This window comes from Solanum verrucosum, unplaced genomic scaffold (assembly GCF_900185275.1).
Source record: "Solanum verrucosum unplaced genomic scaffold, falcon-dt-bn FXZP01000306.1, whole genome shotgun sequence".
Classification (NCBI taxonomy): Eukaryota; Viridiplantae; Streptophyta; class Magnoliopsida; order Solanales; family Solanaceae; genus Solanum; species Solanum verrucosum.
In genome coordinates, this window is record NW_026020398.1 from 1,179,625 (window position 1) to 1,193,230 (window position 13,606).

The 13,606-nt window shown below is 32.2% G+C and overlaps 1 protein-coding gene across 1 annotated transcript; it reads left to right on the forward strand.

The window, feature by feature from the left end:
- The first annotated feature begins 8,391 nt into the window (after positions 1-8,391).
- LOC125839477 (GDP-mannose 3,5-epimerase 2) lies at positions 8,392-12,952 on the forward strand. The gene is made up of 7 exons (XM_049518452.1): positions 8,392-8,545; positions 9,708-10,118; positions 11,040-11,133; positions 11,219-11,348; positions 11,435-11,567; positions 12,179-12,386; positions 12,479-12,952. Exons 2-7 carry the CDS (start codon positions 9,709-9,711, stop codon positions 12,632-12,634), a joined length of 1,131 nt encoding a protein of 376 aa, XP_049374409.1. The 5' UTR covers positions 8,392-8,545; position 9,708; the 3' UTR covers positions 12,635-12,952.
- The last annotated feature ends 654 nt before the right edge of the window (positions 12,953-13,606 follow it).

Consider the following 13,606-nt stretch of genomic DNA (forward strand, 5'->3'; position numbering starts at 1 on the left):
CTCAATCATAAATTACTAAGGAGGTATTTGATTATTTTTTTTAGAGTTCAACTTCGAAAAATACATTTGACCAACAAAAATGTGTTTTCCCTATAGATTATTGTTAGAAAGTCAAAAGGAGTAAAATTTGTATTATATATAACTCCAATTTTTATAAATTATTTTTCATTTTAAAAATAACAATAATTTTATTCAAATTTTACGATGACGACGAAATGCCCATCAATTTTCTCATTATGATCATATCCATTGTGCCCTATGAAATTATACATAAAAAAAATATTGAAGCAAACTCTCTTTGACGTCTTGTTCTCTTTTTACTTGCTTTTTTCTCTAGCATTTACAAAAGATAAAAGATAAATGCATAATTAAAAGAATTAACACTTCATAAAATAATCAATGATCAACTCTTTTTCTATGTGAATTTTTGAGCAATATTTTCTTGTTTATTGGTTTCTAAAACGTTTCCTTCAAACTTTGAACCTCAATTTACATTTGTTCCTACAAAAATATAAAATTATAGTTTATAGTTCACATTTTCCTTTTAATAAATGTATATAGAAAAGATAAAAGATATTATCACTTCTTTTGACTTTCAAAATGAGTCTTTTAGTTTCAGACTCCAAGTAACACTTCTTCTTGCAAAATATAGAATCATAATTCAAGGTTCACATATCGTAATCACTCATGTCTTTTATAATTTCCTTCTGAAAAATGCATATAGAAAAGAAGTTAGATAATCTTACCATCAATTGATATAAAAGAAAATAGAGAATCTCACCTTTAAAAATAGCCTGCATAATATCGCCATCACCTCAGACTCCAAGTAACACTTCCTCTTGCAAAATATAAAATCATAATTCAAAATTCACTTGTCATAAACACTCATGTCTTTTGGAACTTCCTTTTTGAAAATGCATATAGAAAAGAAGTTAAATATTCTTATCATCAATTGATATAAAGGTAAATAGATAATCTCACCTTTAAAAATAGTCTGCACAATATCACCATCACCCTACATTGTACTGATCTTCTCGATCATTTGAAATATTTCTTATATTTATATGCCCATATATAATGTAACTACAAAGCATAGTAATTTGGATGGTAAATGCCATTAAATTTAGTGACTTTTCACATTTTAGTATTTATTAATTAGCAATGAAACTAAACTTTTAAATCCCATAATTAATATACATTTCCTTATTACAGAAACAACATAAGCAATACAAAGAAAGTAAATAAATTTTAGTAGAAAAGATAAATAGTGAGGAATAATATAAATAGATCACCATTGATTTTCTATAATTACTGCATTAATTGCTACATTTTCTAACAAAAACGTTAACTTTTTTTTAAAAACTATAACAAAAACGTTAACAATAAAAGGAAAGTAAAAGAATTTTTAGGAGAAGAGATATCAATAGTAATAATGACCATATGTTCACTTTTCAGGATTTTAGCTTTCTATTTCATGTTAAGAATTAAATCGCGTACAACTCCCTCATTAGTGAGGAATAATATGAATAAATCACCATTAATTTAATATAATATTTAAATCCTATTATAAGAGAAAATTCCCAAAAATCTGAGGAACAAAGATAATTAGAGATCCTGGCCAAAGAGGTATGCCACATGATATTTTCTTATATATCATGTCTTTTAATAAATTTCTTCTGAAAATGCATAAATAAAAGAAAATAGATATTCTTACCATCAATTCATATAAAAAAAAATAGATTTGAGACTCCAAGTAACACTTCCTCCTACAAAATATAAAATCATAGATTATGGTTCACATTTCATAAACAGTCATGTCTTTTAATAAATTCAAAGATTCCAAGTAACACTTCCTCCTACAAAATATAAAATCATAGTTTAAGGTTCACATTTCATAAACACTTATGTCCTTTAATAAATTCCTTTTGGAAAATGCATAAATAAAAGAAGCTTAGATAGTTTCTTACCATCAATTTTTATTATTTTTTTATAAAAGCATTTTATTCATCTTCCAGCAAAAAGTTACATATGATCTGAGGGAGATTACACTTAGTGGATTACTACTCCCTAATAAGAGAAGAGGATATCAAGATATCCTATTTGAGATGAAGAAAATGTAAGAGGTGGCTTTTACAGTTGGCTATATTAACCAAATGAGCCAAACTAACAGAATCTATATTATCTATTGCCAGTACATGATTGCTCTCAAGGAGGTTCCCAAATCAGATCATTCCTCTTCTTCTTCATGGTTCTAAAGTTTGTCATCTCCCACTTATCCATGTTCATTAGTCCTTTTACTCTAGTCGGTAGTTCTGCAAAAACATCATAGGACATGTTGTTAGGATTGTCGTAACTAAGAGATGCCAGATGATCCGAAACTTTGTTTGCCTCTCTGTAGCAGTGGCTTAAAATGAAGTCAGTAGTCTCCATATGAGCTTTCAATTTTCTCACTTCACTTGGTATAGAGCTGATGTCATTCACACAGTCCACCAACACCTTGGAGTCACTTTCCGCTAGAATATAATCATATTCATTCCTCACACACCATTCAATTCCATACAACAATGCTTTAGCCTCTGCCCAATTGTTGGTACCATGTCCAAGATTTAGTGAATACGCAAAAATAAGATGCCCACGATGGTCTCGAATCACTCCTCCGCCTCCACAATAACCATCTTTACAACTTCCGTCAGAATTAATCTTCACAAAGCTGTTAGAGGGCTTCAACCATTTAACCTGAACAATTTTTTTGTGGGGGATGTTGCTTATCAGCAAGTAACAGACTGATTCCCAGTTAGGGTCTACCTTAATCTTCTCAAAATGTCCTTTAAGAATCAAGACTAAAGATGTAGAGATATTGTTAATAGTTTTCCATGTGTTGTAATTGTCCTTACCGTATTTAGCCCCACATCTTGTTTTCCACAATTCCCATAAGGTGATAGCAGGGATACATTTCTTTAACATGTTCAAGACTGGATTCTTTGTTTTCCAAGTCCACCAGAACTTGATTAACATTCTGATGGGAATGTTATCAAAAGAAATCCCCAGTGGTCCACAAATAATTGACCAAATCGTTTTTGCAAATTCCCCAGAGCAGCTGAAATGGTCAACACCATCAATTCATATAAAAGAAAATAGATAATCTCACCTTTAAAAATGGTTAGTGAAGTATCACCATCACCCAATGTTAACTGAGTTTCTGTGCAGTGTTTTTTAGATTTATATGTACAAATATGATGTAACTACAAAGCATAATAACCTATATGGTAAATGCCATTAAATATAATAATGAAATTTTCACATTTTGCATTTATTAATTTTAATGAAAATTACCTTTTAAATTCCATAAGTACTGCATAATCCTAAATATGGATATATTAAAAAGGTGAAAAAACTTGAATAATAAAGTTGATTAATAATTAATTAAATGATGGTCTAATTAAAGAAAGAAAAATTACGGTAATGTTGTTAGAAAATTATATGCACAGCGAAAGTATATCAAAATCTTTCTGCTTACATGAATAATAGATAACCAATAATCGTTTATGCTAGAACATATAAACTTGCTAAAAATTAATTCGATAAATACCTCTTGAAGAGTGAGCAGATACCTTCAAGCAAATCCACAAGATAGACAACAACCATGATCTTCTACAGTGATCCCAAGTTCACATCCGAACTCTCTCAATACTTGGGTGGGCAAGTATCGATAGAAAACTAATCAATCTTTCTAGGGTTAGAAGAATCCCTAATTATAGAGATTTCTTCCCAATTCAAAGAGGAGAACAAAACACAGTCTATTTTCTTCAACCAGAAAAATACGCGACTGTTTTCTTTTTAAAAGAAAACTCGCGCTAGTCTCCTCTTTTCCCCTTATAATTAGGATTCTGAGTTCTAGTTAAATATGGGCACTGTAGGGACCACATAATTAATTACTGAGGCTTCCTATTATGGAAATAATTCCAAATAATTAATTTGAATTTATTTTTACCATAATAAATTACAAATCATTCCACTAGAAATTCGTAATTGCACTCCTCTATTTATATTTCGAAATTCCCATTAAACACTTATGTAATTCCCCATGTTAAGATTACAGATACTAATCAATAAGTTAAATTACTGACGATTTTAACTTAATGATTAATTTCCTTTAGAGCACTACTTAACTTATTTCATGTGTCGAAATGATATATCCACTTGCAAGGTTTGACACAATGAAAACTTATAAGTTTCTCAAAAAGGCATATCAATCAATCTCTATAACGAGACATGAATTTCATCAACTAACTTATTATTTCACCAATATATATTATTATCATCCAATCTACCAGACATATTGACCCATCTCAGAATCTCACCTTTTAATAAATCAAAACGATAATTAATATATACAAATCATAATAGTTATATCAGGATTAAGAATATAAGTACATTTAATAGTTTAGAGAATATGTTTTTGTCAGCCAGTCTAAAACAACTATCTCTCCTCGGTCCCGTTCAATACATACAAAATGCACTAGCACAAAAAGTTGGAACTATGTCATTCCCATAATCAAGATAAATTACATATAATCTTGTGCTACAATCGTACCGATGACATGTCCAATTTCTATCCTAGACTGTGAACAAAATTTTTTATACTTATAAGAACCGATGATTTAATCCTTTGTGTATAAGCTAAAATTCTACACACTAAATCATCTACTATATAAGTAAACAGACACCATAAATGAATAAACGAATATATGATCTATTAAATTGAGCAAATATTTATTCTATTATAAATATTTTTTCTTAACATATGGTTAATAGTATATATCCCAACAATCTCCCACTTAGACTTTTAACCATCACAATTGTTATAATGTACTATATCTAAATGCATGGTTAATAGTATATACCCTAACAATCTCCCACTTAGATATTTAATCTTGAAAATTGTTAGAATACTATGTCTAAGCACATGATTAATAATATATACCCTAACAAATGTATCAATGAAGAAGAAACCAATCAATTTTCTATAATTACTATAATTAATTGAAGGAATAATTAAATAGCTCATCATTTATTTAACGTAATATTTTAAATCCTAAAATAAAGAGAAAATTCTGAAAATTCAGAGAAAAAAGATAATTCAAAATCCTGATCAAAGAAGTATGCCACATCAGCGGTTTCATATCCTCCTTTATATATATATATATATATATATATATATATATATATAGATTTCAAGATAAGTTATTTTGCAATTTTATCCTAATCAAATATGAATAAACTTATCTAAAACTAGTTTCAAAATCAATTATTCCTTTTTCCTCATATCAAATAAACCCTCGTAGTTCCAATTTTAAACTAAGATTTCGATATGCAAACTGAGACAAAAAGTTAAATGCATTACCTCATACACCAACTCTCACTATTATTTTTAAAATTACTAATACTAGAAGTATATTTGATTACAATTTGGTGCTCATTTGATATGAGCGATAAGGGAAAACTAATTTTAAAATTAATTTTATGATGAATTTATTTCATACGTATTTAATTAGAATAAATTACAGAATAACTTATTTTGAAATTATTAGTGTTTTTTTCATTTTACATTAAAAATAAGATAATTGATATCAAGATAGTTAATATTGAAGTAACTTATCTCAACACCAAATGAGTCCTTACAACTTTCAAGAATTCAATTACTTATCTAAATTCTCTTCCACAACAAAATATGACAAGTCAAATCAATATGATATATAATCCCAGCTTGATCACTAAAATATTATAATTAGGACATATGATGTGATTGATTGTATTTTATTTGGCCACCAACTCCCCAATCATATGATATATTACTCCTAATCGATATGGTACATACAGATTAATTTTTGTTTTATGCTAAGTGCTTAGTTAATCGTATCTCTAACATTGGGAAAAAAATTAATATACATGACAAATTGTTTTTTGTTTTATGTAAGTGAACTCTAACATTGCAAAAAAATTAAAACTTGCAAGGGAAGTTCTTTCTTTTTCTTTTTGCTACCCTAATTTCATGCATTTTAAAATTATTATATTTTAATAAATAAAAGAATCAATACTGAACTAAGTTTAAATTAGACAATTGTTTCAAGTAGGGGGTGGGAAATCGGTTCTTCGATTCGATTTTATCAAACTTTGGTTCAAATCATTAGTTCTCGATTTTAGAAAAGTGTGTACCGTATACCAAATCAAACTAATTTAGTTCGGTGTTTTTAAATTGATTTTTCGATTGAATAAAAATAAAATGAGGACAAAATCAAAGTATAAGATACTTGAAATACAAAAGTACATTAATGAATGATGTGTCTCGTCATAGAGTACTTATTGTGCTAACTAAAAGACTATATTTATCTTTGCCAAGAGTATTGTGTCTCTAACTACTTCTCGAGGAAAACAAGGACGAAGACGGGTTCCTTACATAATGTACATTGATAAAAATATGTTTTGGTTCCACTTGGAAACTAATATTTGAAGTTAACTATTGAATTGCACATTTATTGCTACTTTGATTTGTTCACGAGTGATTTAATTGTTAGTTGACTTTTTATTTTTCGTTAAGAGAATGCCCATAAATATATATATATATATATAAATTTTTTATTTTCTTTTTGAATTAAAGTTTGGTTCTTCAGTGCACCGAAGCTCTGAGACCCTTATACCGAACCGAAGAACCAAACTTTTGAAAAAATAACACCAACATGGAATCGAAAAATCGAAGAACCAAAACTGAAGAACCAAATTAGTTCGATTTGGTTTGGTTTTTCGATTTTCTGGTGTTTATGTTCACCCCTACTAAGTAGTTCTCTTTTCCTTACCGAATTAAAGAAATGTACTATGAGTCTATGGGTATTAAAGTCGTCAAAATGGGCTTAGCCCATGGAGCCGGTCCAATCCAATCCGTTATTGGGTAGGGTTGAGATAGAATTTTTCAAACTCATTTAAAACTAGGGCTTATAAGTCCGGCCCATGTAAGCCCTTGACCCTTGAGGATTGATAAGGGTTGGGGTCAGTCCATGGGTCAACACTATTTATTTAAGGGTAACTTACAGAAATCTCACTAGTGTATGAGGTAATTACTGAGAATGCACGCTATGTTGTAATATTACGAATCTTACCAGATTTTTATCCGTCTAGATACATGTATCTCGGATACATAGACTCAAAATTAGGTGTAATTTGTTTAAGATACACTCTATCCAAGTGAATTCGCATGTAGCTAGGATACTTAGACAAATTCCACATCCTCGCCTCCCTCTCATCTCGCTCGTCAGTCTCTTATCTCGCTCATGTATTTAGGATGCATCACACCAGATACATGTATCTCGCATATCTAGTATCATACATATATGTTAATCACACTAGATTTTTTGCTAGTGTTATTGAAACAACATCATTGTTTGTCATATTTAATTGAAAATCTTCTCATTTTCTTGATGTTATAGAATTTTAAGTTTGAAAAAAAAGCTAGCCCACCCCACCCCATGGCCCTTCCAAAGTTGGGTGAGCATTTTTAGGCCCATCCAAATGAAAGGTCGGTCCACCTTAGCCCATCAAATTCCTTGACCCGCAAGACTTGGGTTGAGTGGGACTGAACTGACTCTTTTAGAGAACTCTAATAAGTATGACGAGATACACTTTTAAAATCGTAATTTACACGAAATTAAGCTTCACCTTTAACTACTAAAAGGATTACCAAGTGACTAAAGATAAAATTCTAAGGAAGTCGAGTGTGTATATTTGAATACGATGCCCTAAAGCTATTATCAAATTTCATCTTAAATCAAGCTATATAATTACTATACTTATTCGGGTTGTCACCTTACCAACTTATTTAATTGGATTCTACACAACATGAATCTTATTAAATTTTGAATATCGAGTAATTATACATACATATATATAAATAAAAAATCTATTCATTGGGCATGTGATGCATTTTTCAAGGCCTAGAATTAGTACAGAGTAGAGACCAATGAAAATGGATATTGAAATGATTGTTCAAACCCACTCTATTTCTATGTTTTTAAAATTACAGATCAGACACAACCCTTTTCTGTTTCTATAAACTCTGGTCCACATAAATATATTGCCTATGCTATTACTTTCTCTGTTCCAATTTATGTGACTTACTTTTATTTTTAGTCTATTTAAAAAAGAATGACACATTTCTATATTAAATAGCAATTTAATTATAAAATATCCATTTTACCCTTAATAAAATAATTTATCGCCACACAAATTTATATAATTTATTTTGGATCACAAATCTTTCTTAAATTTTGTGTCGAATTAAACTATTTCACATAAAATGTTATGTGAGACAGAGGAAGTACAATAATCTTCAACCAAGAAACCCCTGCAACTTGGAAATGATTGAGTAGCTCTATAAAGATAGAGATCTATTACCCAAAAAAACATCAAAAATAAAAACAAAAAAAACATAGCCCCTTATCATTATTGAGTTTCGCCATCTTCTTCAAGACCTTTAAAGTTCAAATTTTTCAAGGTATTTTGCACTCTCTCTCTCTGTTTTTTTGTGTGTTGAAGTTTTAATTTTGATTTGTTTTCTGTTTGAATCTTTATGGGGTTTAAGTGGTCATTAATGTGATTTGGTTCTTTATAACTTTTCTGGGGTTGCTTTTCTTCTTTTGGATTTTGAGGTTTGTAGTACACTTTTTGCTTCTGGGGTGGAAAAAAATTCAATCTTCATGGTCTATTTGGTATTTCAATACTTTTTTTTGTTTGTTTAAGTTGGGTGTTTTAAGTGGATTTCTTGTATTGTTTAGTGCTTAATTTTGTGGAGGGGTTGAACTAAGGTATAGTTTCTAGTTCTGTTTTTATAGATTTTCTTGTTCTTTATGCAATTATATCTTAATGCTGTGATATGAATTAGCCTTTGATAAGTGAATCTTTTTTGTTTTTCTTTGTTGAAAAAAGGGAATCTTTTTGTCTTGTGGTGTAGTTTTTGTGTTTTGTTTAGCTGGTTAAGATGGAGTGGTTCTACTAGTATACCTGTTTCTCTTCTTATTTGTGGGAGGTTCAAATTTGCCCATGTACTATTTGTAATAACTCGATATTGCGAATAGTTCATTCATGTCTTTGTTGTTAGCAAATCGTCTCGTATTTATCAATTCACATTCATGGAGCTCCAACGTGATTAGGGGTGGACTCCATGTGTTGAAATTATTCTAGGAAAAGAGGTCCAAGTTACTCCTCAAGTTCTGTCTATGATTGAGGAGTTCTATTAGGGGTCAAGGGCGATAGTGAGACTTCTTTCTAACAAAGGGGCAACACTAGACCAAAGTATAACGGATGGTAAAATTGAACAATTTCCAAGAGGATTGGGACAAATTTGACCCTTACTCTTTTTTAACTTCTTGTTTTAAATGTAATTCGTAGTGTAGTCGGATAAAAGTTCATTCTTGATATTCATTTATGTACTTTACACATAGAGTTTGTCCTTCAGCCATCTGAATTTATGTTTCGAGACTTGTTGTTTCTGTATTAACCACACGGAGATTCACTACTTTAATGTTGTTCTGCTGTTTTAGAAGTATTTTGATAATCCAGTGGGTTTATTCTGTTATGTTCCTAGTATCTCGAGCTTTGCCTCTATTTGGCCTAGTATCCCTACCATTTTCTTTCTGATGATGGTATTTTGTGCACAGAATGGGAACTTCTGTTGAAACCACTTATGGAGAATACACATATGAAAACCTTGAGAGGGAGCCCTACTGGCCTTCAGAGAAGCTTCGGGTCTCTATTACAGGTGCTGGTGGATTTATTGCCTCACACATTGCAAGGCGACTGAAGACCGAGGGGCATTACATTATTGCTTCTGACTGGAAGAAGAATGAGCACATGTCTGAGGACATGTTTTGTAATGAGTTCCATCTTGTTGATCTCAGGGTTATGGATAACTGTTTGAAAGTCACAAAAGGAGTTGATCATGTGTTCAATCTCGCTGCCGATATGGGAGGTATGGGCTTCATTCAGTCGAACCACTCGGTGATCATGTATAACAACACTATGATCAGCTTTAACATGATGGAGGCTTCAAGAATAAATAGTGTTAAGAGGTTAGCCATCTCTCCTGCTTTCTTGGGGAGTTTTGTTTGTGTTCAGTGATATACTAGTGTTTTAATGCAAAAGGGCAATTGGTTTTTGTTAGGCATTTTAATTTTATTTTTTAAGATGAAAGGGTTATATGAACTTATGGATATTTCACTTGCAAAATTATGTATGGCTAACCCTTGTTTGCCATTTATTCATTCTAAAACGATGAAGGACTTACCTGGGAAAGGTGGGAGATAATGTTGCCGTCTAAATTCAGTGCTTTAAAAATCTCCTTCGCATTGCACTGCCCCAAGTGACCTGAGAGCAGAAGAAAACAATAATATTTATACACTTACAAATTGAAAAAGTTGTTCATAATCTTGGGTGTAGGTTACTACTGCAATTTCCTTGTAGATGGTTGAGTCTACTGATATCAATTTGTTATGCAAGACCTCATGTGCAGAAAGATGACAAAGTTGTTTCTATTTGTCGCACCCCTTTCCTTCTGTGGGTTCTATCACTTCCTTCTGATATTACTGCCAATTTTTGTACGTCCGTAAACCTTTTCTAATATATAGTAAAATAAAGCAAAATGCTATAAAAAGTTATCTAGGAGCATTACAATCTACAACCATGGTCCTTTATGAGGCAAAGCAAGACGTTGGGGAGACAGGATGTCACCCCGTGGTCTCAAGGTTTTGGGACTTGCAGAATAGACTGAAAACTCTGGCTGACAAGCATAATTTTCTTTTCGTTGATTTCTCTAGCTTTTGATCTCGTAATATAATGTATCAAGTATATTTATTGCATCATGAATGCCTCCATAGGCCTCATTTCTTCCTTGTTGCTAATTCTGATATCCCGTATTCATCCCCTTGGTTAAGTTAGAGTAGCTAAGAGATAGTACAGTTTCCAGAGATTGACCTTTCAAATGTTGGTTACAGGTTCTTTTATGCATCCAGTGCTTGCATCTACCCTGAATTTAAGCAGTTGGAAACTAACGTGAGCTTAAAGGAGTCTGATGCTTGGCCTGCAGAGGTTTGTACCTTAAATCAATAAGCTTTAGCTAATTTTGGAATTTGACAATCTGCAGCATTGATGACGGTTTTTATTTTTATTTTAGCCTCAAGATGCTTATGGCTTAGAAAAGCTAGCAACAGAGGAGTTGTGTAAGCACTACAACAAGGACTTTGGAATTGAATGTCGCATTGGCCGTTTCCATAACATTTATGGTCCATTTGGAACATGGAAAGGTAATTCCCCTCAAGCAAATTTCATGTTATTACATTGTCATTTTTTTTTTTTCATGAAGTGATCAACCTTTTCTTTAAAACTATAGGCGGACGTGAGAAAGCACCAGCAGCTTTTTGTAGAAAAGCCCTCACTTCCACTGACAAATTCGAGATGTGGGGAGATGGAAAGCAAACTCGATCTTTCACCTTCATTGATGAGTGTGTTGAAGGTGTTCTGAGGTATGTGGAACTCTAAATAAGATTTCTCGACTGGAATTTTGATTGAGAATACTGTCACTCAAATATTTATCTATATTGATTTGAGCATCCCATAATTCTACGCTTGGAGACGCCTCCTTCCCTAGAAAAAACCCAGACCAAGAAAGAAAAATGAACTAGATAAAAGGTTTTTTCAAGCAACGCACCTCTGATGGGAGGTATGTATATACAATGCGAATGACCACCTACTAAATTGAATCCTCCCGAGTCCTGTAAACCAAAATTGAATTTATCAAGAAGAGAGGACAGGAAAGAATTTGAGAGCCTCCTTAGTTTGTATGTGAGCTTGTGTGGGGCTTGGTCCTGTGACACCTCAGAGATCAGGGCAAAAAATGCAAAAGAGAGAGATTTAGCCATGGTTTTGATCAACAATCTCGGGTTTTAAAGTAAGAAATTATTCTGACTGACCTCTTGACCCCCATGTCTCACCAGAAAGAAATTTAGTAGGAAACAAAAAGGACCTTCAGAACATCGTTAGTCCTAATTGCTGATGTTTTATCAACTGGAACTAGTCAAACTTTGTTTTGGAGATGCAGCACTTCCACTGCTCAAACAAATTTATTCCTATTTAGGTTAACAAAATCAGACTTTAGAGAGCCTGTGAACATCGGAAGTGATGAGATGGTAAGCATGAATGAGATGGCAGAGATAGTACTCAGCTTTGATGGCAAGAACCTTCCAATCCATCACATCCCGGGACCAGAGGGTGTGCGTGGTCGAAACTCTGACAACACTCTCATCAAGGAAAAGCTTGGCTGGGCTCCTAATATGAAGTTGAAGGTATCAACTTCTAGATCATGTGATCATCCTTCTGGTGTTTGTTATTGTATTTTAGTGATGCACTTCTAATGTCTGTGTTCCTAATGATTTAGGATGGGTTGAGAATTACATATTTCTGGATCAAGGAACAAATTGAGAAAGAAAAGGTGAAGGGTGCCGATGTGTCCGCTTATGGATCATCCAAAGTTGTGGGAACACAAGCTCCAGTTGAATTGGGTTCCCTCCGTGCTGCCGATGGCAAAGAGTGAAGTAGATGAAGCCAAGTGATTATCATTCGGTATGCACAATGGCCATCTGTTAGTTCCACCATGTTTTGTTCGCGTGGAATGTTTACTTATTGATATATCTATATTACGCGCTAAAGCAGTTTTTTTTTTCCCCACATCCCCACATCCCCACATCCCCTCATTGCACCTACCAAATAATACTCAGAGATGTGGTAGTCCAGTAATGCTTGCATTTTGTGATTTCTTTTTGCTACCTCAATGCATTTGTGGTATTTTCTGAGTTTGTATGAGACATATCCATTTGCTATCAATCTATCATTTTCTTGCTCCTTGACTCTGACTCTGTAACATTACACTGTCTTTGTTGCACCTGTTAGCAGTCAATGAATTGGATTAACCCATGGGATATCAGTGTTCAAATCGTGATGACAACAAAATATCCTAGGTGACTTCTTCCCGTCTGCCTAAAACTGCATCGGTAGAGCTACCTAGTAGTTGTAATAGTGGGAGGTAGTAGTAAGTACCTGATGGAATAGTCGAGGTCACACAAACTGATTCAGCTTTGTGAAGCAACTCTGGACATTGAAACAATAATATTTATACATCATCTCTACACGCGAATACATTAGATATATACTATTGATACATTATATATACATATCAATACATTACATATACATATGGTCGTTTTATTGAAAATAATTTTTGTTGTGGGGTATATATAATATTAATTTTGGGTCATTCTTTAGGTAAATGAAAACTTGACTATATTTGGTGCAAATAAAACGACTGTATTGTATATTTATGAAAATTACTTAAAAAATATTTGAAGTCATGCGAGCATTTTTAACTTCAGTCACTTATATTTGAATTGTCTTCAAAGTGGATAAATTTGTAAAAAGTAATATTTAATTAAAAGAGAGATAAGTTAAATGGTGATCCAAAAATAGGTATATGACACATAGATCCAAACTTTGGTTGGTTGATTAATCA

What these genes read in the sequence shown, in the direction of transcription:
- LOC125839477 (XM_049518452.1), top strand. Translation starts at nt 9,709, where the DNA reads ATGGGAACTTCTGTTGAAACCACTTATGGAGAATACACATATGAAAAC. An exon ending in CTGATGCTTGGCCTGCAGAG is followed by an intron (nt 11,134 to 11,218) that starts GTTTGTACCTTA and finishes TTTTTATTTTAG; the next exon opens with CCTCAAGATGCTTATGGCTT. An exon ending in CTCCTAATATGAAGTTGAAG is followed by an intron (nt 12,387 to 12,478) that starts GTATCAACTTCT and finishes CTAATGATTTAG; the next exon opens with GATGGGTTGAGAATTACATA.